The sequence below is a fragment of the Lepidochelys kempii genome, chromosome 6 (genome assembly GCF_965140265.1).
Source record: "Lepidochelys kempii isolate rLepKem1 chromosome 6, rLepKem1.hap2, whole genome shotgun sequence".
Taxonomy (NCBI): Eukaryota; Metazoa; Chordata; order Testudines; family Cheloniidae; genus Lepidochelys; species Lepidochelys kempii.
In genome coordinates this window covers 73,768,410-73,794,175 of record NC_133261.1, presented here as the reverse complement: position 1 = coordinate 73,794,175, position 25,766 = coordinate 73,768,410, and the positions used below count along the sequence as shown (strand labels likewise).

The 25,766-nt window shown below is 42.0% G+C and overlaps 1 protein-coding gene across 4 annotated transcripts in view; it reads left to right on the top strand.

The window, feature by feature from the left end:
• Positions 1 to 25,766, top strand: part of BAHD1 (bromo adjacent homology domain containing 1) — a 68,888-nt gene that overhangs the window by 28,319 nt on the left and 14,803 nt on the right. For all 4 annotated transcript variants that reach the window (XR_012159465.1, XM_073348777.1, XM_073348779.1 and 1 more), the window contains exon 2: positions 19,658 to 21,301. Coding sequence is in view for 3 of the 4 variants with exons in the window: in XM_073348777.1 (XP_073204878.1) it covers positions 19,675 to 21,301 (1,627 nt within the window). In the remaining variant the exon portion in view is untranslated. The remainder of the gene's footprint in view (positions 1 to 19,657; positions 21,302 to 25,766) is intronic.

Here is a 25,766-nt window from a genome sequence, read left to right as displayed (position 1 = left end):
CTTGTTAGCAGCAAAAATGTTTTTAAATAAATAAATTAATATATAGAGGTGAGAAATAACAGAAGTCAACCCTATTGTCCCTCTGCAAATTTGTGTACACAGAGTCAATCCCTTACCTCTCTCTAAAAGTGCAAAGTTTCAAAAAGTTCAATGAATAGAAGATTGTTGGGGACAGAATAGATCTGGACAAGGAGAAGAAGTCTGGAGATAAATGTGAGAAGGGAGGGACAGGCAGTAGAAACAAAAGTGAAACTGATTGAGCAGCATATTCCAGAAGTCTTGAGGTCTTTCTGAGTATAGCCTTCATTGATTTGAGATCTACCATACCATTCTCTCACTAGAGGGGAAAACCTATAATGGCAGCAGGCCATAAGAGAGACCCAGTTAGGGAATAAGAACCATTCAAGAAATACACGTTTGCTGATGATGTTTTAAAGAAAGTCACACCAGTGAAGTGGTGGAAGTCACTTAAGCACTTGGATTCAGAGACTGTTGAAGTGATAATCTCACTTTTAACAGCAGTAGCTTCTGCTGCTGCTGTAGAAAGAATATTTTCTTCCTTTGGACTAATTCATTCCAAATTGAGAAATAGTTTGGGACCTGAAAAAGGAGGAAAGCTTGTTTTTCTTTCCCAGACTGTGAACAAACAGGAAAATGAGGGTGAAGACGACTGAGTTAGCTGTAGAAGCCAATATTTTAAGTTTCTCATGTTGACCTGGCTGACACAGTCGATTTAATTTTTTTTAATATTTCATTTAACTATTTTAGTTAACAATTTTAACCCAAACAAATCTGATTTTAAAAAACTTGAATGTTTAACTACATTCAAAAATTCATGTGCTTGTTTTGTTAAAATATTGTTTGCTGCTGAAGAAAAAAATCCAGAATACATAACGTTGTTTAGTTAAATAAGACAATTTAAATGTCTGTCTGGTTATGTTCTCCTCCTAATATAGCATGTCAAGAAAATCCTCCAAATATTAATGATTAACCTGTTGAACTGGAGATAGTTCACCCCCCAATGACTTCATAAATATCTGCTTCATTTACCTTTTGGTAAATGAAATAACCAATCATTCATTTTCTGATATAGCTGTAAAACTAATCTGAAAATTTTTTTCAAAATAAATCACCTTAAAAGTGTATAGTGTATACCGTCTAAAAATGAAGCCTACATCTATCTCTGAGTTGTGAAGAATATGTATTAAGGTTATAACAACCAACAAGAATACGCTTTTATGTAGAAATCCATGATTAAATCGAGTCTTCCTGACGAGTGATTTAAATCAAATCCACCCTGGATTTCTGCCAAGGTGTTGTCCCTGGACCCTGCTTTGGATCTCCATATCCTGTATTGGCCTCTGACTAGATGTCTAATTTGAAGCTCCATAATCTCTCGCCGCCAGCACCCCTACCTTCCTTTCAAAGCCTGCTGGAAGAGAGAAGACGCTTGTTGCTGTGACAGAGAGAGAGAGAGAGAGAGAGAGAGAGAGAGAAATGCCCCTGTACTCTCCCGTTGCACCAGAATCTCCTAGCTGTTTCAAGGGGGATGGAGAGGGAAGAGTTCTACTGTCATCCCTTGCCCCATTTGGTTTTGGGGCCTCCTCTTCCCCTGTGAATAACTCAGTGCTTGCCTCTGTTCATAGCTTTGCCTGGTAATGGTAGCAGTATGAAACTGATGTGATTTTTGACAGTTTCACTGCTGCCCATAGTTCTGAATAGCATCAGTACAACTGGCCAGCATTTCACTATGTTGCTTGGCAAAACTATGAGCAATAGATGTTTCAGAGTGGTAGCCGTGTTAATCTGTATCAGCAGAAAGAACGAGGAGTGCTTGTGGCACCTTAGAGACTAACAAATTTATTTGAGTATAAGCTTTTGTGGGCTAAAGCCCACTTCATCAGATGTATTCAGTGGAAAATACAGTAGGAAGATATACACACGCGTGTGCACACACACAGAACATGGAAAAAATGGGGGTTGCCATACCAACTCTTAACCAGACCAGTCGATTAAGGTGGGCTATTATCAGCAGGAGAAGGACTTCAGCATCTGCATATGCTCCTCCATTACTTTAAACATCTGCTTAGTTGCATCCTTAACAAACTCCTGATTCTTTTTTCTGTCCTGCCATTCGGCTTCCCAGAACTCTTTGCGTTCCCTTTTCTCTGCATTGGAGCAGTGTGATACCTCCTGGAACATGTCGTCTTTGCTGCGTCTTGGGCACTTTCTTATCTGGCGGAGACACTCTGCCGGGCCTGTGGAGTGTTCCTGAAGACCACATCAGACGTTTCCTCTCCTGCTTCTTGCTCGTCAGAGAGCAACTGCTGAGATTGGCTAGACACTTCTGGAGTGGAGAACAGTTCCTGGCTGCCTGCCACACTGGGCGACCCCACCGGGAGCTGCATGTGCATGTGCTTATGCCTTTAAAAATTACACTGGTGTTAAATGGAGGCTTAGGGGATAATGAGGCTTGGTTTTTATTTGACCAAACTTGTGTAATCAAACTTTGCCTCTACAGTTTTTCTATTTTTGGTAATTTGGCTGTTTTGGCTGCCTAATTCTCATATTTCTACTGTTGCCAATAGTTCCTCAATACAGTATGGTAGGATATTGAATTTAGTTGGTGGTCACTCAAACTAGAATAGGGCATAGTTTTGCCATTGGGACTGAAGCAAAAAAAACCCACATTTTTTCAAAAAAGTACATTAGACAGATGCTACTAAAATCACCCAAGCCAGCAAAAACATATTTTCCTTTTAATGGGAAATTTTGAGAAGCTTCCCTTAGAATCTCAGCACCAAATTTTATCTTATTTCTTGTAAATGGTGCCCATCGCTGTAGTATCTGATCCGCATCCATAAGTGTTTAAAAGAAGAATAGCATCTCTTTGTTCAAAGTAGATTAGAGTAAATTGCTTGATTCTTTGACAGTTTTTACGAAAGACCTTGAGAGTACCAGGGTAGAAATTAGATTGTGATATCTTTTCCCACAAAAATGTGTCCTTGTGAAGGGAATGGGTGTATTCTTATGGAGATTGAGGACAACAAATTCTTAAATTCTGAATCTAAATCTCAAGAAGACAATGTTAGAGCAACAATTGATTTGGGTTATGAATTTCAATTAAACCTTATTGTATTTGAAATACATATATTAAAAAAACAAACAAACATGCATGGAGGTTCCTCAAGTAATGACAATGTCCAGGCTTGCCTGGTTGGTGTGTGATAAGATCAGGCTGTGGTAGTAGGGTTACAAAGTAATGATTTGTTTAAAATAACTGTTGTTCATTGTGGCCTTGGAGAGTGAGACACAGAAGAAGTCAAACTTTGGGCTCCTGCAACGCAATTCAGAGCTCTGCCACTAAGTAGGTTATCAAAACAGATGATCAAGTATAGGATAGACCCTCTAAAGCAATCAAATAGTTATTAAAATAACAATAGTTTTCACAGAGAATTAGCAAGTATAGAATGCTCAGTTGGTCAGCCATGGAAATATGGACTGCACTCAAACATGCTTAACTATTAATCAGAGATTATATCCAAACTGATGTAGCCATTGTACATCAGTGGCTGGCTGTAATTGCAATGTATTTTAAATCCTGTAGTTTATTACATTTTGTAGTTTTATGTGCTGTGAGTGTTTGTAGCATTAGCTTTCAAAATAAGTTAGAGAAAGCTACCCTTTGTCAGGCAAGGGTGTGAACAGTGCTGACCCTGAATAAAAATTCCAAATTCCCTCCGTTGGCTCTGTGATAGCTACAGGGGCCTCCAGGTCCAGTTGATACATCTTTCTGAAGTTAAACTGTGTACTGCGCATTCCTCAGTGCAGTATTTGCAAATTTCCAGAAATTTGCTTGAAAATCATTCGGAATCAATTCATAGAAAGTGTGCTGGTATAAAACCAAGCCATTCTTGAGTTATAGCACCCCCCCCCCCCCGCAAAAAAAAAAAAGGCACTGTAAAAACATTTTCTGTGTTCAGCTTACTCAGATGGCTGAAGAGCTTTTTGTGAAGCTTTGGGGTGGGGGGATGGACTTTGGGTTGAAACCAAGAAAGTTCAATTTCAGCCTGAAAAATTATTCTATTTTTAAAAGTGTTCTCAGGTACTGAAAGGCAATGATATGCTGGGGAAGAGGTAACAGGGCTTTTGTAAAGGAAAGTCATGCCTCACCCATCTATTAGAATTCTTTGATGTCAACAAACATGGACAAGGGTGAGCCACTGGATTTAGTGTACTTCGTTTTTCAGAAGGTCCCTCACTAAAGGCTCTTAAGCAAAGTAAGCTGTCATGGGATAAGAGGGAAGATCCTCTTATGGATCATTAACTGGTTAAAAGATAAGAAATAAAGGATAGGTATGAATGGTCAGTTTTCACAATGGGAATAAATAAATAGTGGGGTCCCCTAAGTATCTGAACTGGGACCTGTGCTGATCAACATATTCATAAAATGAACTGGAAAAGGATGTGAGGGGTGAGGTGGCAAAATTTGTGGATCATATAAAATTACTCATGCTAGCTAAGTTCAAAGCTGACTGCAGAGAGTTACAAAGGAATCTCATAAAACCAAGTTACTGGGCAACAAACGATGTGTCTACTCTGCAATTAAACACCTTGTGGCTGCCCTGTGTCCGCTGAGGTGGGCTTGGACTATGAAACTGCAGTGTGAAGACTGGGGCTCAGGTAGGAACCTGAGCTCTGGGACCCTCCCCTCTCTCAAGGCTCCAGAACTTGGGTTCCAGCCCAAGCCCCAGTGTCCATACCACAGTTTTACAGCCTTGCAGCTTGAGCGCCATGAGCTTGAGTCAGCTGACATGGGCCAGGCGCAGGTGTTTAGTTGTACTGTAGACAAACCCAAAAATGGCAGGTGCGATTCAGTGTTGATAAGTGCAAAGTATTGCATGTTGGAGAAAAAAATCCCAACTGTACATACAAAATTATGGGGTCTAAATTAGCTTTTACCACTCAGAGATCTTGGAATAGTTGTGGATAGTTCTCTGAAAATATCTTCTCAATGTGCAACAGCAATCGAAAAAAGCTAGCAAGGTAGGAACCATTACGAAAAGGATAGTTTGTTTTATTATCTATCATAATGTGAGGGGTGTGGCTTAACTAGGCCACAACTGTATTTACTCATCTGGGAATCCTCTGTGAGTAACGCATGGTGCAGGTCTTCATTTCTTCCTTACTTGTTTTTACGTATTTGAGGGTTACCATCAACTTCCCATCCCTCCAAAGCTGTTCCCAACCTGCTGGGACCCCACCACTCTACCCTGGTTGGAAGGTTAAAGGGCTGGGGAAAGGATGTTGTCCAACTCTAATTTGTGAAGAAACCACACTCCCTATAAAACTATTACCTTCATTTGGACATCTGCCACCAGCAGGCACCAGCAATGAGCTTGGCTGTCTCCCCTGCACCCCGACGGGCATCCCAGATAGTTAAGTTACCTCCTTACCACTGACCAAAAATATACCTGCTTCCTAATCAGAGAGGTATATCCTGTCTTCCCTGAATAACACAGGTGCCCAGTATGATATTTTCTGAAGGATAATTACCAATCCTCCCCCTTTGTGTACAGATTTAGCCACCTGTAGATTCACATATCTTGTGGCCTTGTCAACCAGTGGAAGCTTGGCAGCTCCCCGCTGTATCCTCTGCTGCAGCATTTCAGACCAATTTATAGCTGACCCCAGTAAAAAGTCCTGTATCTGTCATAAAGCTCTTTGCCTTAGCGAATGAGTTATAAAATCACAACTCATTTTCACCCAGGTGTACAATAATCATGTTCAGTGGCTGTTAAAGAGCATAAGATGGGAATCAGCTAGTCCCAGAGCATAGCTGTCCTTCCATCTCTATTCAGTTGCCTTGCCATCAGGGTCCAGCTGGGACCCTCCAGGTGATCCCGCAACCCATCTGTGGGTCCAATGCACAATACTGTGTCCGCAGATCCAAACAGCAGTTCACATGACTCGCTCCCTTGCTCCTGAAAACTGAAATCATAGTAATATTAGCCATTCACACTGTTGGACTCTGATTCTCATTTACTGGAATGCCAGTGCCTGGCTGCCTCTCTTGAGTCCCTGTTCCCAGTTGGGCTGCACTTATCATTGCCACAAGCTTCAATGAATAGGACCTGAATTCACAGCAGGAATGCTGCTGCTGTAAGCCCCTCTTTAAAGAATGCCTCAAACTGGTACCATGAAGAGAGGCCCATCCTCAGTCCGTCTCAGTGCAATATAAGTCCTTAATGGGCTAATCCCTGCGTTGCCTCCTCTTGCAGCGCGATGGAGTCCCCTTGCCCTCCTTGGTTTGTCTTTGACATCTCAGAGTTAAGGTGACTAATTGTTTACCTTTTTAAAAGTCCCTAACTCCACAGCCTTACCAGAGGTATCCCTTGCTGACCCCAGGCATCAGATCACTGACTGTAAATGCTCAAAAAAAAAAAAAAAAAAATTCCACCAAGAACTAGAATGCCTCCTGGCTTCATTGGCATGTCTGGTGAAGAACTCACTCCAGATCCCAAAATATCTGAATAGTGACAAAGTTGTCACATCTTCCCTAGGGCCTTTGGATTGAGACCACTCCTCTAGCAATCTCTTAACTAGCAACCTGCTACAAGAACCTGGGTAACCTTTTATCCCCGATGAGGGCCAAGAGATGGTGGTTGAGGCCAGCCTATGATGTTATCAATGGCACCATATACTGAAGAACCTGATCTTCAGGAATAGGTCAAAATAGGCATCCAGCTGAAACTGATTAACTCCTCTCATAAACCCTAAATGTTTGCAGTGCTACTGATCTCTGTGAAATCCAATAGCAGTCATGTGCCAAGGTTACACAGTGTTAGCAACATCTGTTCGGGTTCCTTGTTGGTTCCCAATAACAAGTCTCAAAATCCCTCCACCTGTAATCAAGACAAAGCATCGCCTACACCATTATTAATACTGGGCACATGTTTAGCAGTAAAACAGATGTTAAGTTAAACACTGCAGGATGAATGCCCTCACCACCTTCATCACACTGAGTGATCTAAAGGACTGGCAATTGATAACATGTACCACCATCAGGTTGTCACTCTAAAATCTCACTCTCTTGTGAGCTCCTTTCCCCTAAATTGTCACTGGAACTAAAATGGGAAAGAATCCCAGGAATGTTATGTCCTTTACAATCCCCTTTTGGAGCCAGTGGGTGAGCCATTTCTGAGAACACCACTTGCCCTGATGTGTGTTTACAAACACTAAAAACCCAAGCCCAATGCATCCTACTGCATCAGAGTGAATATTTAGGTCTGCCTCTAGCATCTGTTCTTTTTTCTAAAAGGAAACTCCATTACAGTGATTCAGGAACTGTTCCCAGACCCATAAATCCCCCTTTGTTTCTTTATTCACTCTTTTTTGTAAATTGGTTGGGCCTTGTTATTCCAGAGGTGGTAGTTGAGAGGTGAGCACAAGATGATTGTCCTGGGGCCAGTCCTTGGCAAGCTGTAGCTCACGAAAGCTCATGCTCAAATAAATTGGTTAGTGCTGATGAAGTGAGCTGTAGCTCACGAAAGCTCATGCTCAAATAAATTGGTTAGTCTCTAAGGTGCCACAAGTACTCCTTTTCTTTTTGCGAATACAGACTAACACGGCTGTTCCTCTGAAACCAATAATAGCCTGCAGTTCATGCAGTGTAACTGCTTTGGATGCCCTGGCCCCCTGGGGCAATCCCAAAAGTTCTGCTAGCTTATTTGCTAGGGGCCTAGAGATACCAGCCTGTGTATCTAACTCAGTTCCTAAGTGGGTCAGCTTAATAGAGGGTCCTATGTCTTTTCTCCTTGTATTGGTACTGCCAGTGTACTATCAGGGGCCTAGAATGAGGCCAGCAGGCTGGCACACTCCGAAATCTACTCTGGCCACAAACAGGAAGTCACACAGATAGCGAACTACCTGTTTTAAACCAGCCTCCTGTACCATTGTCTATTCCAGTGTCCTGCAGAGCAATTCAAATTCTGAGCATGATATTGTTCAGGGTGTGAGAGAAGGCTCTGTCTGGATGAACAGGGCATATACACCTTGCCTTAGTGCACAGGGAGCCAATGGCCTCTCTGATTTCCTCTGGCCAGCTCCCAGCTAGGTGATGCCTCCCCAACATGAAGGAAGAGGGAACCCTTAAAGGAGCCATATCTCTTTTCTTCCTGCTGACCAGACAAGGCTCTCCCCCTCACCACCCCAAGGTATGTGATAGTTTCATTTTGTGAGTACCAACGGTATGTTCTCACTATAAAGAACAAAAAAGAGAGAAGAACCCTGCACACAAGATACTTTACAGATGAAGGGTTTGTGTGATCACAGAAATTTCACCAATTTAAATTAGTGCAATTTCTTATGCTGACCAGACCTAAAAGTAGACAAAGCAATGCTGTGCATAAAATCATGGAAGAATCGTGGTGCCACATAATCTTTTTTGGTTCTAGGTGTCAAATGTTTAACTCAACCATGCTCTTGGATCAATTGCTTAAAAACCTCAGAAATTAAACCTTCTCTCTCCTGGTGTAAGTCCCTTGGAGCGAATATATCTTTTTGGTAAAGCTTTGGAAAGGAAATAGACAAAATAAGAGGGTGCTTGAATGGATGGTCCCAAGCTTGTTTGTCTCCTGATTTCACTTGCAATCAAGGGATGCAGAGTACGAGACAGATGTTGCAGCTGCATGATTACAGAAAATGCAGCTGTTAACACATTTGGTTATTCTCCTGCTAATGAGGCATCAATTCTCTTGTGATTTTACTCTTTGGCAAGTGGTGGTTCTATAGTTTACCGTTTAGTGAATTCTAGAGTAACTGGGGTGGTAAGGACAAGCTGCGAACTAGTGATTAAATACTTTCTTTTTTTAAATGAGTAGTGTATCTAAAAAGAAAAGGAGTACTTGTGGCACCTTAGAGACTAACCAATTTATTTGAGCATGAGCTTCCAATGAAGTGAGCTGTAGCTCACGAAAGCTCATGCTCAAATAAATTGGTTAGTCTCTAAGGTGCCACAAGTACTCCTTTTCTTTTTGCGAATACAGACTAACAAGGCTGTTACTCTGAAACCTGTCATTATGCAAGGTAGTGTATCTAAATATCTTTTTGTCTTCTGTTCCCTTAGGTACAGAGTAGTGCTGTTGTGGCCTTAGATAACTTAATTTTTAGTTCTCTTAAACTTAGATCTGGACTGTTACACTTGGATTATCAAGGTTTCCACGGGGGCTCAACAAGTATAAGTCATTTGTGTGAATTCTTTGGTTCATTATCATGGATCCATTAGTTAGCAGGGACTGCAGTGGGATGAAGAACCTGACGATGTCATTTCCCTACTGAAATGTATTTCATACCAAGGGTCAGAAGCTTGTGTATTTTTGTAAACTTGTGTGGTTTTGATACTAAGCCATGAAATAATACTCAACTGTCATTGTTCTAGGTTTAAATAAGGCTCTGGAAGTTGTGTGTTGATGTGGCAAGGGATGGAGAATACTAGGCACCAAATATTGAGTCAGGTTGTCCAGGTAGCTATTACAAACTACTGTATGTAGCACAAATTTGGAGCCAAAGGAAACTTGATTTTAGAAAATCCACATAGTATTAAGAACTGTCTTTTAACAACATAGACTAAGTACATTATAGTACTACTTTTTCTGGTATTTTTGTTTAATAATAAATCTTGCTAGATTACTTGAGTTCTGTTGAGTACTAACTTTTGGGTGTTCTTTTCAGAATGTGGGATGATGTTTGCATTGCTAAAATAGTCCAGTTTTTTCTTCATGCTGAGAATTGGCAATGTTGTCAGTTTAATGATCCAGTCATACATTGCACTTGTATCCTGATATATCTCTTCTAATGATATCAACCTTATTATATCCACAATCACACAGAACTCTAGGTGAAAACCTTGAAGTCTCTCTTGCTGTGTCTTTTTTTATGTGACAAATTGTAGGAAATTCAAAAAAATGCAGCAAAAATTATTGGTGTGAGGGATTGACCTAGGTGGAAAGACTAAAAAATATTTTTTCTGAAAGATGATGGGGCAGGAGGAGAAAAATCCAAATATTTGAATGGATTTAAGTTAGTGATGATACTTTAGATGTGCAAGTCACTGATTCTAAACTCTTCGTTTTGTATTCTTCATGATGACGTCGGCACCCCAGATGCAGTATGTCTCCAGAAATGTTTTGGATTACGTGTTTATCATTTGTAACAAGCCCTAGTAGATCTGGCATCCATAGGTATGGTAATAGGATTCTTCTTAGCACTAAAAGCAAAAAGCACTTTTGAGAATAGTGTTTTGCTTCCAAGAACGTCTGTATATTGTAGCAGGTCCTCTTTAAGGTGGTGATGTTCTCAGAAAAATGACTATGTAGTAGTGGTATCCTCTTACTTAACTACATATAGCGAGCAGATTTAAATCAGTGATTAAAAGTGAGATTACTTGCAAATGAGCTGGATTCTATTCTGCTTTGTCCATCTTCAGCAAAATTAATCAAAGCTTTGACTGCAGTCTAGGATACTGGTGATAACCTGTGAGCCAGAAAGACAACGTCTTGACTTTTTGGTTCCTAAATTGAGTACTCGCAGTTGGCTGGCAGGGGAATCATTCTTTGGTTTCTAAACGGAGTAGATTTAATGTAGAAATCTTTTAAATAGAAAATATGGAATTCCTCAGTAACACTTCTTACTGTGCCTTTCTGACTTGTGCTTCCATATCATCTCTCTTGTACTTGGTGGTAAAAACCTAGTTTTCAAAGTGTTTTATTACCTGTGTGTTAAACTACCACTTTGTTCACCAAAAGTTTAAAGGAGAGGTTCAGCTATAATGCCAAAAATGCACTTATTCTTTATTCATTTTGCATCTCTAAATCTGAATATCTGGTCTTTTATATCAATTAGCCTTTTGTGATGTTTAAGGGAAATTGACTTGTAAAGATGGGGAGAAATTTTTAAGGAGTTGATGTTTCCCCATAACACCAGTTAACAAGAATTGGAATTATATGCATGCATGACCCCTTTAAAAAGCAGAAGCTTGTGATTGTTGTGTAAGTACTGTGTATAATCACTCATCATATCAAAGGTCTAATTCAATTGAAACCTTTGAAACAGATTCAGGATAGGTAAAAATTGAGATGATTTTTTAGACAAAGATTATTTTAAAATAAATACAAGTTAATTTTTGAAAAATAAACTTATTAAACATTACATTTGAAATTGACAACCTATATTAAGTCCTAAGCTACTTATAGTATGTTAAAATCATTTCAATTAAATAAAAAAAAATTAAGGAGTACATGTTTATTGCCAAGTTTTAAAGAAAATTAAACCACTGAACTGGTGGAAGTCACTGGCTAAGCCTCTGCAACTGGATTTTGTTGAAGTGCTAAACTAGCTTTTGACAGCAGTAGTCTCTTGTGCAGGTACTGTTCAGAGAGAATATCTTCTTCATGTTAGTTTATTTCAATCAGTTCAGCTCAGTGATTAGTTCATTCAAAGTAGAGACAGTGTTTGGAAGTTGAAAGAGCAGAAAAGCTTTCTTCTTCTTCCAATCTATGAATAAAAACTCAAAGTGAGAGGGTGAGATTTACTAGTTTTAAAATCTTGAAGGACATGGTAACAGGAAACAATCAGTTCAATTCATTAAGTACAAATAATACTTTCTTTGTTTAATAAACCAATTAGTTTTAATGCGAAACGTTTCTGATAAACTTTTTTCTCATGTATCCAGCATACTTAAGGTAGCTCTGTTTAATTTTAAAAGTGCTTTTTTAAAATTATTATTATTTATCTGAACCTTCATCCGTGTCGGGCTTGACACAAATCACTAGTAAAAATATTAATCTAATAAGTAAGAAATGCCTCATTCACCATTTTTCACATAGTAAAAATTAAGAATCTGACTGAATAAATGTAAGTTAAGCTATATAATTGCTTAAATAATTGTGTATAGATATAGTATATCCTCCTGGTTAGCAAAAAGAAGTACAAAATTTAGTATAAAGTCTATATTTAGTTGCAAATCAACATGTTCTAATGGTTACCAACCAGTGAGAATCAACTTTTCATTAGGAAAAGAACTAAAAAGTACAAATGCAAAACGTAACTAAAATCAATTAAAATCAACGTTTCCTTCTTGCTGCTTGAAATCATAATTAAAATCCATGATTTAAATTGCTTTGATTTAAATCAGTCTGCCTTAAACATATTGCATGGAATCTGGATACATATTAATTCTTGATACTTTTACCTTTTAATGTGTTATTTTCTAGTATGGAGATACCTATTGCAATCTCTTCACATGATAAACTAATGTAAATGCTTCTCTTGATGTGTAGAGAGAGAAGGTGGGTAAGGTCATATGTTTTATTGGAACAATTCCTGTTGGTGAGAGAGACCAGTTTTCAAGCTCTTCTTCAGATCTGGGAAACTTACTCAGAGTGTCACAGCTAAATGCAAGGTGGAACAGATTGTTTAGCATAAGTAAACACATACTTCAAGGGACCATTCAAGGTGAGGTGGCCTAACACCCTTCTAGTCATAGGGAAGAAAGGAAGAGGGGAGGGGAGAAGCTGGAGGGGGTTGTTAGTGGGTTATAAATTGTTGTAATAAGCCATAAATTCAGTGTGTCTTGATCTGTGGGATTTGAGTCCATCAATGCTGAATGATTTTTTTAAACTACTAGCTATAAATAAACCACAACTTGCCATGTTCTGCCTAGGTATTGCGCAGTAGAACATATATTTCAAAGTCAAGGTTGGGAGAGTGTATGAATTTTCTTCTGAATTCTAAGTGATACTTACTATTGAAAGGTATCTTACTAAATGTAGTTTTCAGGGGTGGTGGCATATGATTTTAAGCATTCATATTTATAGTTTTTGAAAAGAATTGTAAGCAGTTAGTCTCTTGGTAGCACTGGCTATGCCACCAAACCTGCAAGGGACGTATCCTGGGCTGTGAACTGCTCCTTATTTTACTCTTGGGGGAATTCTGTGCCACTGTGTGCGCACAAAATTCATGTCCACTGCAGATTTCTTTGCTTCCTTGCAGAAAAATGACTTTCTGATGGGGAAGCAAAGGGAAGCCGCAAGAGCGGCCACTCACCCCTCCCCAGCAGTGCAGGTGTGTTGTTTCGGGTGCCTGGAGGAGCCAATGGAGAGGTAAGTCACTGCGGGGTGGGGTGGGATGGGGCTGGGGATGCCTCGGCCAGTGCCGGGTCAGACCCAACCCACAATTGCCCAACCCCGGGCATCCATACCCAGACCCCCCTCAAACCCAGTCCTCCCCGGCACCCAGATCCCCTTTCCCCGCTGAGCTCTGCCCCCCTGCACCTGACACCCTGGCCAGCGGCTCCTACCTTACATCGGGCTCAATTATTAGTCCTGGCTGGGCTGGGAGTGGGGGAGAAGCACCCTTCCCCTGCATGGAGCGGTCAGGGCCTGGTCCGACCCACCCCTAGAAATCTCCCCCAGCTCTGCACCGACCACCCCTGCTTCCTGTCCCCCATTGCTCCTCAGCCATGGGTGAATGACTCACTGTACAGGGAGCTGCTCCCCCATCTGCCCAACCCCTGTGCATCGGGACACGCCCCAGACACACCCCCAGCCAAGATTTATCTCCCTGCACACTGAACCCCCACCTGGCGAGCCCTCCCCCCCGCACCCAGCCCTCTCTGCCAAGCCCCACTCCCTTACATCCAGACCCCTGCCGAGCACCTCCCCCCTGCACGCAGATCACCCTCTGCCGAGCCGCACCCCCCTGCCCCTGGATCCCCCACCCCTGTACACAGACCACCCCCTGCTCTTGAACCCCAACCTGATGAACCCCATCCCCTGTGTGCCTAGATCACTCCAATGAGCCTCCTACACTTCGACCCCCACCCCACTGAGCTCCAGCAAGCTGCACCCGAATCCCCACCCCACCAAGCCCCACTCCTGCGGCAACCTGACCCCTTCAGTGAGCCCCTCACACCCAGACGCTCCATGCTGAGCCCCAACCTCCTTCATCTGGACGCCACTGCACCCGGAACCCACCTCCAACGAGCCCCTGTGCATCCAGATCCCCCCCAAACCCGGACTACCCACTCTAAGCCACCTGCACCCAGATTGCTCCACACAGAGCCCTCTCCCCCCCATACCTAGATCCCCCCACACTAAGCACCTCCACACTTGGATCCTGTTGGGCTGAGCCTGCCTGCCCACACCTGGTGTGGAGGGGCAGGTCCCTGGGGTGCTTCTGGGGCAGGCCTGGCTCTTGCACTTTGTCAGGGTCAGGTAGAGTGATTACACAGCAAGTGTGAAAAATCGGGACAGGGTTGGGGTTAGTAGTCACCTATATAAGACAAAGCCCCAAGTATTAGGACTGTCCCTATAAAATCGGGACATCTGGTCACCCTAGGGTCAGGTGCAGCCTCACCGCCGAGTCTGTGTCCCATGGAGGGGAGGGGTCTGCAGGGTGATCTCCCACTTCCATGCAGCCGGTGGCCTGTACTGCCCTCTGCCATGCTGGAGCCTCCACATTTATTTATTGGCAAATAAACTTTGCAGAATTTTAAAATATTGTGCACAGAATTTTTAATTTGTTGGCACAGAATTCCCTCAGGAGTAATATTTACTGTCAGAAAAATCCACTTCCTTATGAGTCTGCATCACTGTTTTTCGTTTCAGGGGAAATTTGTTGTAACTGGCCACTAGAAAAGGTAAAGAGGAGGGGGATATTAATAAAATTGAACATCTATTTAAGTCCGGCATTTTGGACTTGGATGTAATTAAAATACGACTGTTTTATTAATTTTATTTATAAAATATTGGGAAAAAATACCTGTTCAAGGGGGATTAGACTTAAGTCCTGCAAAGGAATGGTGGGAGCTAGCAGAGGAAGGGGATAGCTGATGTCCAGAGTTCAAGTGACTCTCTCTGGACAACCTAGAGATAATTCTCTGTAGAGCACTTATGCCAGAGACTTACCCTTTTGATGGGAACAAGAAGAAATAGGATCACAGAAATAGCCATACTAAACAAATCAATTGTCCATGCAATCTGGTAGAAGGGCTTCCTCCAGGGCAGGTTTGTGTAGGGTGGTTGCATTACCACTACTGGACCTGTTTGGTGGATAAGTCAAAGACTCTTCTTTAATATGACAAAATTATTTTCTTTTAAATAGAGGAACAGAAGATCTTGTTGCCTATTTCTGATTATTCTTGATGTTTTTGAAGTTAAATTTGCCCACTGATGTATGAGAAAATAAGGGGAATTGGTCAGCCTGTAGGTTGACAAGCTGGTATTCACCATCTGAGGCCCTCAAAAGTTCTAAAACCTACATCTCTTACTGAAAGAAGTGATCAGTACATAAATCAACTTTCCCTCAAAAGTCAGCAGTGTTCCTCTTTCAGCACCAAGTATGGAAGGACTATGAGACAGTTCTGTGGACCATCAGTATAGGAGGGGTCTGAGGCTGAGTTACTTCTTATTTACCCTGGGACTTGTTAGATCTGGAACTTTGATGTCTGAAAGAAACATCTGAACGACACAGGTTTCTAATTTATATATTTTATTAACTAAACAAAAGAATCAAATAAAATACATATAAATAAGTAAATTAAAAGTGAGATAATATAAAAAAATACATCAGGTTGATTTAAACCAGATTAAATCAACAGCTTTATCTAATAATTTGGGCAGGCATAACTGAGAGCCCCCAAAATGAGAGAGGACATTATCAATCTCAATGTCAGTCAGTATATTTATGTTTCAGCCAAATAGCTGATACAGGAAGGATCTAATCCCTCCCAGCTTCAAGTTAATGTTGAGCTTTGATGCCAGTTAAGGGAGCTCTCCCAAAATTAATGGTGGTTAGGTAATAGCCAATCTTGCACACCACCCATCCTCAGTCATAGGGTTATATGAAATGTTCCAATACAATTCAAGATGATAGCTTGTTATTTTTAAAATTTGAATGACAAATTTAGGGGAAACTAACATGATTTCTCAGGAATAAGCATACAACTTCTAACCCATGAAATACTGTGTGATCTTTCATTCAGCAAAGTTGGTTAATCTGTGGCTGTTTCAGGTACTGGCAGAATTGTTCTATTGGCGCAATTCTCAGATCCTGTGGGTTTTATCCATACACATGCCTGCTCACTACTAGCCATTGAGGTCAATGGTAAATGGGCCAAAATACAACATGGCTTTACGAAAGGTAGATTGTGTCAAACCAACCTGATCTCCTTCTTTGAGAAGGTAGCAGATTTTTTAGACAAAGGGAACGCAGTAGATCTAATTTAACTCAATTTCAGTAAGGCATTTGTTACGGTTCCCCATGGAGAATTATTAGCTAAATTGGAAAAGATGGGGGTCAATATGAAAATTGAAAGGTGGATAAGGAACTAGTTAAAGGGGAGACTACAGCAGGTCACATTGAAAGGTCAGACTGGAAAGAGGTTACTAGTGGAGTTCCTCAGGGATCAGTTTTGGGACCAGTCTTATTTAATCTTTTTATTACTGACCTTGGCACAAAAAGCGGGAATGTGCTAATAAAGTTTGCAGATGACACAAAGCTGGGAGGTATTGCCAATACAGAGAAGGATCGGGATATCATACAGGAAGATCTGGATGACCTTGTAAACTGGAGTAATAGTAATAGGATGAAATTTTAATAGTGAAAAGTGCAAGGTCATACATTTAGGGATTAATAACAAGAATTTCTGTATGAACTGGGGATGCATCACTTGGAAGTAACAGAGGAGGAGAAGGACCTTGGAGTATTGGTTGATCACAGGATGAATATGAGCCGCCAATGTGATATGGCCATGAAAAAAGCTAATGCTGTCTTGGGATGCATCAGGCTAGGTATTTCCAGTAGAGATGAGGAGGTGTTAGTACCATCATACAAGGCACTGGCGAGACCTCATCTGGAATATTGTGCGCAGTTCTGGTCTCCCATGTTTAAGAAGGATGAATGCAAACTAGAACAGATACAGAGAAGGGCTACTAAGATGATCCAAGGAATGGAAAACCTGTCTTATGAAAGGAGACTCAATGAGCTTGGCTTGTTTAGCCTAACTAAAAGAAGGCTGAGAGGAGATATGATTGCTCTCTATAAATATATCAGAGGGATGAATACCATGGAGGGAGAAGAATTATTTAAGCTCAATACCAATGTGGACACAAGAACAAATGGATATAAACTGGCCATCAGGAAGTTTAGTCTTGAAATTAGATGAACGTTTCTAACCATCAGAGGAGTGAAGTTCTGGAACAGCCTTCCAAAGGGAGGAGTGGGTCAAAAGATCTATCTGGCTTCAAGTCAAAGCTTGATAAGTTTATGGAGGAGATGATTTGATGGGATAGCCTAATTTTGGCAATTAATTGATCTTCGACTACTAGCGGCAGGTATGCCCAGTGGCCTGTGATGAGATGTTAGATGGGGGTAGGATCTGAGATACTACAGAGAATTCTTTCCTGGGTGTCTGGCTGATGAGTCTTGTCCCCATGCTCAGGGATTAGCTGATCACCATATTTGGGGTCGGGAAGGAATTTTCCTCCAGGGCAGGTTGGCAGAGGCCTTGGGGGTTTTTCGCCTTTCTCTGCAGCGTGGGGCATGGGTCACTTGCTGGAGGATTCTCTGTACCTTGAAGTCTTTAAACCACAATTTGAGGACTTCGGTAGCTTAGACATAAGTTAGGGGTTTGTTACAGGCGTTGGTGGGTGAGACTTGGGGGGAGGGATAGCCCAGTGGTTTAAGCATTGGCCTGCTAAACCCAGGGTTATGAGTTCAATCCTTGAGGGGCCCATTTAGGGATCTGGGGCAAAAATTGGGGAATGGTCCTACTTTGAGCAGGGGGTTGGACTAGATGACCTCCTGAGGTCCCTTCTAACCCTGATATTCTATGATTCCGTGGCCTGTGTTGTGCAGGAGGTCAGACTAGATGATCATAATAGTCCCTTCTGACCTTAAAGTCTATGATTCTATGATCAGCTGGAGTTAAAAGTGGAAGAACATTAAGAAAGAGTTAGAAAACAAAACAAAACCAAAAAGGCTGATACATATGCAGGATGGGTGTCAACACTTGTGGATAGCCTAAGAAAGCTGGCATGTGGTTGAAAAGTTAGTAGGTGCTCTTGTTGGCTCAGGTTTTAACAGTGGTGGACTTGCTGATTGGGTAGAAGTTACTTGCTTGTAGATGTCGAGTCTTAGATGTTGCATGTTGCTGGACTCCTACCCCTTGGTGGCCACCTGGGTGGGTGGAGGAGGCACAGGCCATGTGGTCAGACATGGTGGCATCTCATGGCCAGAGGCCAGCAGCCAAGGTCTGTAGCATCCACTGCAACAGCCATTGCAAGCAAGCCATGGTGGCCAACAAAACTAAAGTAAAAAGTATTAGCTTCTTCCTGTCCTCCAGTTTTTGAGGATGGTGCTGGTTCCTCCCACTGGGAATCCCTCCTCAGGAGTCCCGTGGCAGATCATAATTGCATCTCCTTCTAAAGTCACTGGCGTCACCCTTATGCAAATTAAGAACCTTCCTCATTTCAGTAATTACGGACTCAAAGACCATGGATCCAAAAATATATCCAGTCAGTGGGTAAGTCCATAGATATTTTGAGACATCTGAGGTAATGAGTCAGTCTACAGGCGTTGTCTCAACCATCCTAAAAAATCCCAACTCAGAAATAATTTTTAAAATGCAAAGCTAGCAAAAAGTTAGAACTTAAATCCTAGGAAAACACCAATCATACATTCACTCAACCATTCAGGTAGAAGAACCTGTTCCTGTTCTGCAGACAGATGCTTATAACTTCCCCTTTTATATTTTTGTTACGCGTTAGCTCAGTTTTTGATGTTTAGCATTTTTGACACTCAAAATCTGAATGAAAGGTTAGACCTTAACTCAGTGGAATAAAAGTTTTTTTCTTTCCAAAATCATATTCTTGGGATTCAGTTATTATGCAGGCCTATCTACAGATCAGATGGCTTACTTAAAGGTTGTGGCTGGTCTTTAAAACAATTAAAATGTCAAACTAATTGTTAAGCATAGCACTTAGTCACGTTCTTACCTGCACAAAGATTTGTTACTAAGTTTGTGTGTTATAGTTGGTTTGTCTCTGTCCATTTGACTTTCTTTAAAGTTCAGCTTTCACATGGCTTGGTAAGGTGAACTTGTTATCTTTTGTCTAATTGTCCTGGACAATAGCCCTGTTTGTAACAACACACGAGTAATCAAAAATATACCTAGAATGTATTTATACCATACACCTTGGGCATGGGTTTATATTAACTTTAATTAGTTTGATTAATATCTGTGACTTATTAAAAATCATGTCCATTTAACTGGGGACTGGACTTTCATGTAACATACTTGTAATAGTACTTAGGCATAATAGGGCAGGATGGAGTTTTGGCTTTAATCCTGATTTTTCCTGGCTTCTTGGGTTTTCAGTATCAGTCACATATTTAATTACTGTCATATTTTGTGGTTTAATGTTAAACCACATCTCATTACATCCTGTTTTCTGATTGGTTTAAACTGGCCATGACCCAGAAATACTATATTTTGTATAGTAACCAGCATCCTCAAATATTTCCTATTTGGTATATTGTGAGGAGATGGGTCCCTTTCAATGATATTAATAGACTTTTTTTTTCTGTTTGTTTACAGGAGTGAAACTGGGTCCTATGACTCATGCCCGGAAGAAACAACTTTTCCTTCTAAAACATCCATCTGGTTCTGCTGGCCAAGATTTGTCACCAGTAGACGGTGAAAGAATGGATAGGACTGAGGCAGAGTGCAGTGAGCAAGGAGAGACCACTGATATTCAAAACTGCCAGAGTGGATTTATGGGTGTAAACAAAAGCAGGAATTTGCAGGAGATCAGAAAGACGTACCCATTAAGGAAACGTCTGATCACTTCTGTGGACAAAAAAACGTGCAAAGTGCTTCTCACCAGACTAGAGGACGTGGCTGGATCGTTGTCAAAAGAGACCCAGAGTAGCACAAAAAGAGACCTCTCCAGTTGGATGGATGACTTCAGACCTCCCTGTTTCCCAGAACAAGTTCAGACTCTGGGAGCAGGGAAAAGTGATCCATCTGGGGAAAAGTGCACAATAACTTGTCCTGGAACAGAACAGGAACCCAGTGCTGCTCCTTTGGAGCCCAGGAAACGAAGACTAGCCTCTCTGAATGCAGAGGCAGTGAATAACCTGCTGTTTGAACGGGATGATGGCTTATTATCTGGCAGGCGTTTTCGGAAAGACTCTGTCAAAGCCAGTGGAGATTGTAGCACTAAGGGCTTGCACTGCAAAGCTAGTGGCAACTGGCCCTCATTGGGAAAACCAGCTGTAAAAACAGTTAAGGAAAAGAGTCAGAATGGATCCAGTCAGAAATGTAATAGCTCTGACCATTCATTGGATGATGTCTTTGAAGATGGAACAAAGAGGGAGGATAGTGGAATTCCCTATCATCCCACCCCAAAGAGATTGGCCAGTCTCAATGCTGTAGCATTTTTGAAACTGACCCATGAAAAAGACCAACCTCTGAAGCCGAGGAGTAAATCAGATGGAGAGGGCAAGTCTGAGAACCACTGTTCAAAGTCGAGGCTCAAGTGGGCCAAAGCCAATAGGAAGAATTGTGTCAAATCCAAAAAGGAAATGTCCAATGTAAAAATGGAGGGTCCACATGGCTGGCAAGGATTTCCTGCAAGTGCTTTTAGGAAAGCAGACCATCAGGACTCCCCTAGTCCCCATGGAAAAATGGAATCTCTCAATTATGAACCATTATCTAGTTCCTACGATAGCACAGATGGTTTCTATCACAGACTGCCTTTGCTTATGGGTGGGCAAGCTTCCATGAAGCCTGAGTATGGGAGACCTGGGGAGAAATCGCCTACTCCCAAACAGGAGTTTCATCAGCCTTCCTTCCCCGTGCAGCAGTTCCATCCCTTGCCTGTGCCAGGAAATCACACGGATTGTGGATGTCTCTGTGAATCTTCAGATTTGACTCCATTGAACGGGTTTTATGTTTATTATGGCCAAAGTGGATACAGTGGCTACTCTCACTGCTCGGTTTACCCTAAGGATGAGCTTTCGCAGTCTACCTGTGAGGGGCTTTTGGTATCTCCAACTTCCTTACCATCAGGTACTCCTTTCCAGCCACTTCACTGGTGTAACTCTCCATACTGTTGTGGAGAAGGAACAGCTGTTAACAGTTACAGCCTTTGTGGAGTTATGCACGTGCCAGAGAGCAGGATTAGCAGTGTGCATACAGGACGGAACAGCTACCCCTACAAAATGCCTTTTGCAGCAGGTAAGACAAAACAACAAATAGAGGTCTTAGCATGCCTAAGTGAAGAAGGTTAGATTAGTGCACTGATAAGCAGAGGGGGGCATCTTGTTGCCTGTGTATGACCACGTAAGAGGCATGCTCCCTATGTATTCGGTTCATCTAAATCTGGGACATGTATTCTCTGTTGTTGAGGAAGATGCAGCATTCAGCTACACTTCCAGATGTTATGACATTCCTTCTTTTTCCACTGAAGGCTGTTTCCAGTAAAATGTTTTATGTGGATGGAAAAATTGAATCAGAAGGCTGGTAAGGTTTGGGACAGAAAGAAGGTGGTCCCTGGTTTGAATTCTGCCCAGGTTAGCGGTAACCACAGTACAATATCTGTCTAATCTATGGAAAATGAGGGGGTGGTCTGTTTAGTTCCTAGCGGAGAGTGGTCCAGTTTGCCAACTGGCCATCAGTGTGTATAGCTCTAGTTCAGAGTTCCAGTTGAATCCGAAGGCTGATCTAGACCATGGAGATCGAATAACCCTTTTGTCCCTAGAGGGGATCACTTTAGTGAAGGGTTGAGGCATGCTGGTAGAGCAGTGTGTGGAAGCTGGCACTGCCTTCTGCACTGTACCTGATCTGCGAACAGTGAAATTCCCAAAATACATTTTATTGGGATCTCACAAAATCTCTTATTTGGGTTTTTTCTTTCCTTTGAACGCACCAAAGTTACTGAGTATTTCAGCAGGTGCTACCTGTGACAGGGCACCGTCCTGCTCCTGTCTCTTCTGTAGCCACAAACTGCTCGGAGACCTTCTAGTCAAACACCTTGTGCAATGTATTACAGTATTCTCCCAACTAACTTTCCAGAGTTGTGCAGCTCTGTATTTACAATAGCATATGATCCTTTGCTCTCTCAGCCAAGGAGGGGGGGAGACAGAAAGTATCTTCCTTCTGAAAGAGCTTTCCTGTTTCTGCCTCTGACCCTGAAAAGCCTGCCTGCCCACCATTCTCAGTCTCTCTCTCTCTTCCCCACAGAGCACATCCTTTCTGTGTGTTTTCTACTTTCTGGGCTGATGGATTCATTAGCCTTGTAGCTCTCTCCTGCCCATCCCCAATCTATCAATTAGGCACAGCTTTGCTCCCCAGGTTTCCTTCGGGGTGATTTAACTGGTGATCCAGTGATCGGAGTGCTGTACAGCTGCTGTTGCCCAGCACTCTGTCACACAACGCAGTTTGGAAAAACACCAAAAGATGTTAGCTGTGAGACTTGTAACACAACTGCACCCTGTACATTGAGATAATTAACTCACTGAATGTCAGTGGATTCTTGAGATCCTATAAGGTCCTTTCCCCTGATTGTGTGTGTAGCCTATTAAACACTGAAACCCAGAAGCGTAATATGTTTAATAAATGGTTCAGGTATTTGTGTAGCTTTATTTCCCTAGCTGTGGTATCCATAGTCTTTGTACTACGGTTTTTATCCAGGAGCTTTGCCTTCACTATGTAGAGAAATGTCTGTTCAAAATATTTAAAACTGGCTACCGGAATTGTTGTGACAGGACAATCGTTTACCAGTACATTTTCAGTATAAAAGCCACCAAGCTATAAAGGTGGTGTGTGTTGCTATTCCCAAAATACAGTGTAATCTCTAAACTGGGATTGCTTCATCTATCTCTGAGATGGAATTGTCTCTGAAGATGCAGCTACATGCAGCAATGCTGTAGGGCTTAGGATTCAAAGGGAAGGTTAACTTATGCAATTCAAACTGCTGATGGATTTTAGGTAGGTGGATGAATCTTCTAAGTCAAGAGTACAGGATGAGATGGGCTTTATGGCCTCCTTCTGTTCTGAGAAGGTGCTATAACTCAGAAGCACTTGAGCGAAGTGTAGGTTTCCTGTTTTTCCAAAATATATCTCTGCTGTCCTGGTGTGACCCCCGACCCCCTACGCTGGGCGGCTAGACAGTACATTAAAGTCTCAGTAATAGCTCTAAGGGTTTTAATAACTGAATACTACTTGTGAGAAGACTAGTTCAGAAATAAGAATACTGATCTTTGACATACTGCCTTGAGTCATGCCAATCTATACTGTACTAAAAGGAATTGGTTCAAGCACCTTAGTGATGCTAGCTTAACATTCAGATGAAAGGGGTGTGAGGATGTTTTGGTGGTGCTCTGAGTGATTTCCTATGTAGAGAGAGAAAAGTTGATGTCTTATGCAGAGGGAGAAGATTGATGTCAACCCTTCTTGGAAATCTGATAGATTAGCTAAGGTGCCATGAGTAGTGCCAGTCTGTCCCACAGGTAGGATTTCTCCAACTCTGGTGTATTCCTCCACACTTTCCCTGCTATAGATTTTTCTTTTTAAAGGCAAGTGGCAAGGTAGCACACTTCTTAAATATGGTGCATTTGGGTGGTGTGTGTTCAAAGGTGTGGACAGGCCCTCTTGTCTTCCTTGCTGAGTAACTTCGATTTAGAATTCTGCAAAATTGGAATACCCTAGATTTTCTGCTTTTGCTGAGTGCAGTGTGGAGGGAGGTCTCGTCTAGCATAAATAAAGTTTAATGTTCTAGGTCTGGTTTGTTGATACTTGTGAAAAAGATCTGAGTCTTTCCTGGAAACGTCAGCTTCAGTGAGTTAAAGGATTACTTTAACCTGAATAATGTCATATGCAGAGAAGAGGAGATAAGGTTGATCCCCCAGTGCTGCCAGCTTGACATATCAAGTACCTTGCATCTATATTCTTGTTGATTACAGTCTGTTGTTAGAGAGGTTAGCTGGGTACCCAATGGGGCCAAACTGCCCTTGAAAAGGTAACTAATTTTGAACGCTGTCATCCTGATAGTGATGGGATTAGTTAAGTATTGCTCATAGATACTAGCCTTCTCTTTACAGGTGTTAATTTTGTCCTCAGAGTAGCACAGTGCGTTGTTAGAATGAGGTGCCAGTCTCCTTTACTGGGGAGGACGTGTTCACTTGTAGGTGAATGATGGGGGTCTGCTGTATACAGGTGAAGGGATTAGGCTGGTGCCGTGAGCAGTGCTTGTGTGCCATATCCAGCAGAGAGAGAGAGAGAGGGATTACTCTTGTGTTCCAGTGACAGCAGCCTGCTATGTAAAACTGCACACAAGGTAACGGGGTTAAGACTGAGCAGACTGGATGAGGAGTTGGCCACAATGATTATCTATTTTTAAACATGGGAAATGCTTTATTGGTAGCACTTGAAACCAATGAATTAATGGGTGGTAGAGGGATGCTAGAGAGGTTAAACCCGGGCAGATCATTTTCGGTGGTGGGAATATATGCATGGCAGATGGGAATGTAGGACATGATGGGGTTCGTGTGGCCCTATTGAGCACCTGTTGAATGAAGTCTTGCCTTTCTTAAGGCGGGTAGCTATTAGTGTGAAGCTGTTTGTCATGCTTCAGTTTGGAACTGAAAAGAGCTTGTGATCTCAATGTCCATGAGGCTGCTACATTACTATCCAGGTCATCTGTGAAATTAGCCTGGGAGCCTAGGCCATAGGGCACCAGAGTTCAGTTCCTAATCTTCACACCATTAAATACAGCTACTCACGATGGCTGCCCAAGTGGTCCCAAATCTGATTCAAGACATATCAGCTTGTCCATTTAAGAGTTCCCGAGACTTTCCCACGTCATCATTCTGGGCTGTTTCTCCTTTATCAGTACAACTGCTCCATTCTCCTTGTGTGCCCCTCTGCACCTTCCAATATTCTTCCTCCCGCTTCACCATCCTTTAAACACCCATCACAATCACCCACTAACCCCATCAGCTAAAGAGTCAGAGGGAAGCTGCTGAGTGACAGAAAACACTCCTCCTCCCAGGGGAACAATGCTCTACATCTGTAGCACTACAGACTACAAACGGAGCAAGCAGAGAGATCAAGAATCTTTCCGACCAGCTCTATGACTATACTTGTTTTTATTGCTGTTGCTGCTAATCTGTGAATGCATCTTTCTTTTGTTACTGCTCCTATCTCCAAGGATGGTGATTGTTTCATAACCTTTTACAGCTCACTGAGTGGGAGGCAGAGGGCAGCAGTTTCCCACTGTCTGGAGCAGCCTCAGCCATGCTTCACTGTAAATTGAATCAGTTATTCCGCTGATTCTCTTAAACTGCTTTTATTTTTAAGGCGGTGCGCACTTGGGGTCCTGCAGATGTATCAAAGCAGCCGTCTTTGTGAACCTTAGTGCTGTCTGAGATTGCCTGAAGCTGCCCTGTTGGCATTTCCAGGATGCATGCTTTCAGATTTATGAAGCATGGGGATTTTCTTATGTATTGGGCTGTTTGTTAAGCTGGGGGCTCCCTCCTTGCCGGAATTGATAATGCTGTGTCACTAGACTTCTTCAGATCTAAGCTTCTTTCTTTTTTACTCGGGCTTATTTCATGGATTGAACGCTTTGGGCACTGGAAATTTTGGATGTGAATTATCATTGTAAAATGCTTTGGGATGTCTTTGGAAGGCTTTGTCAGCT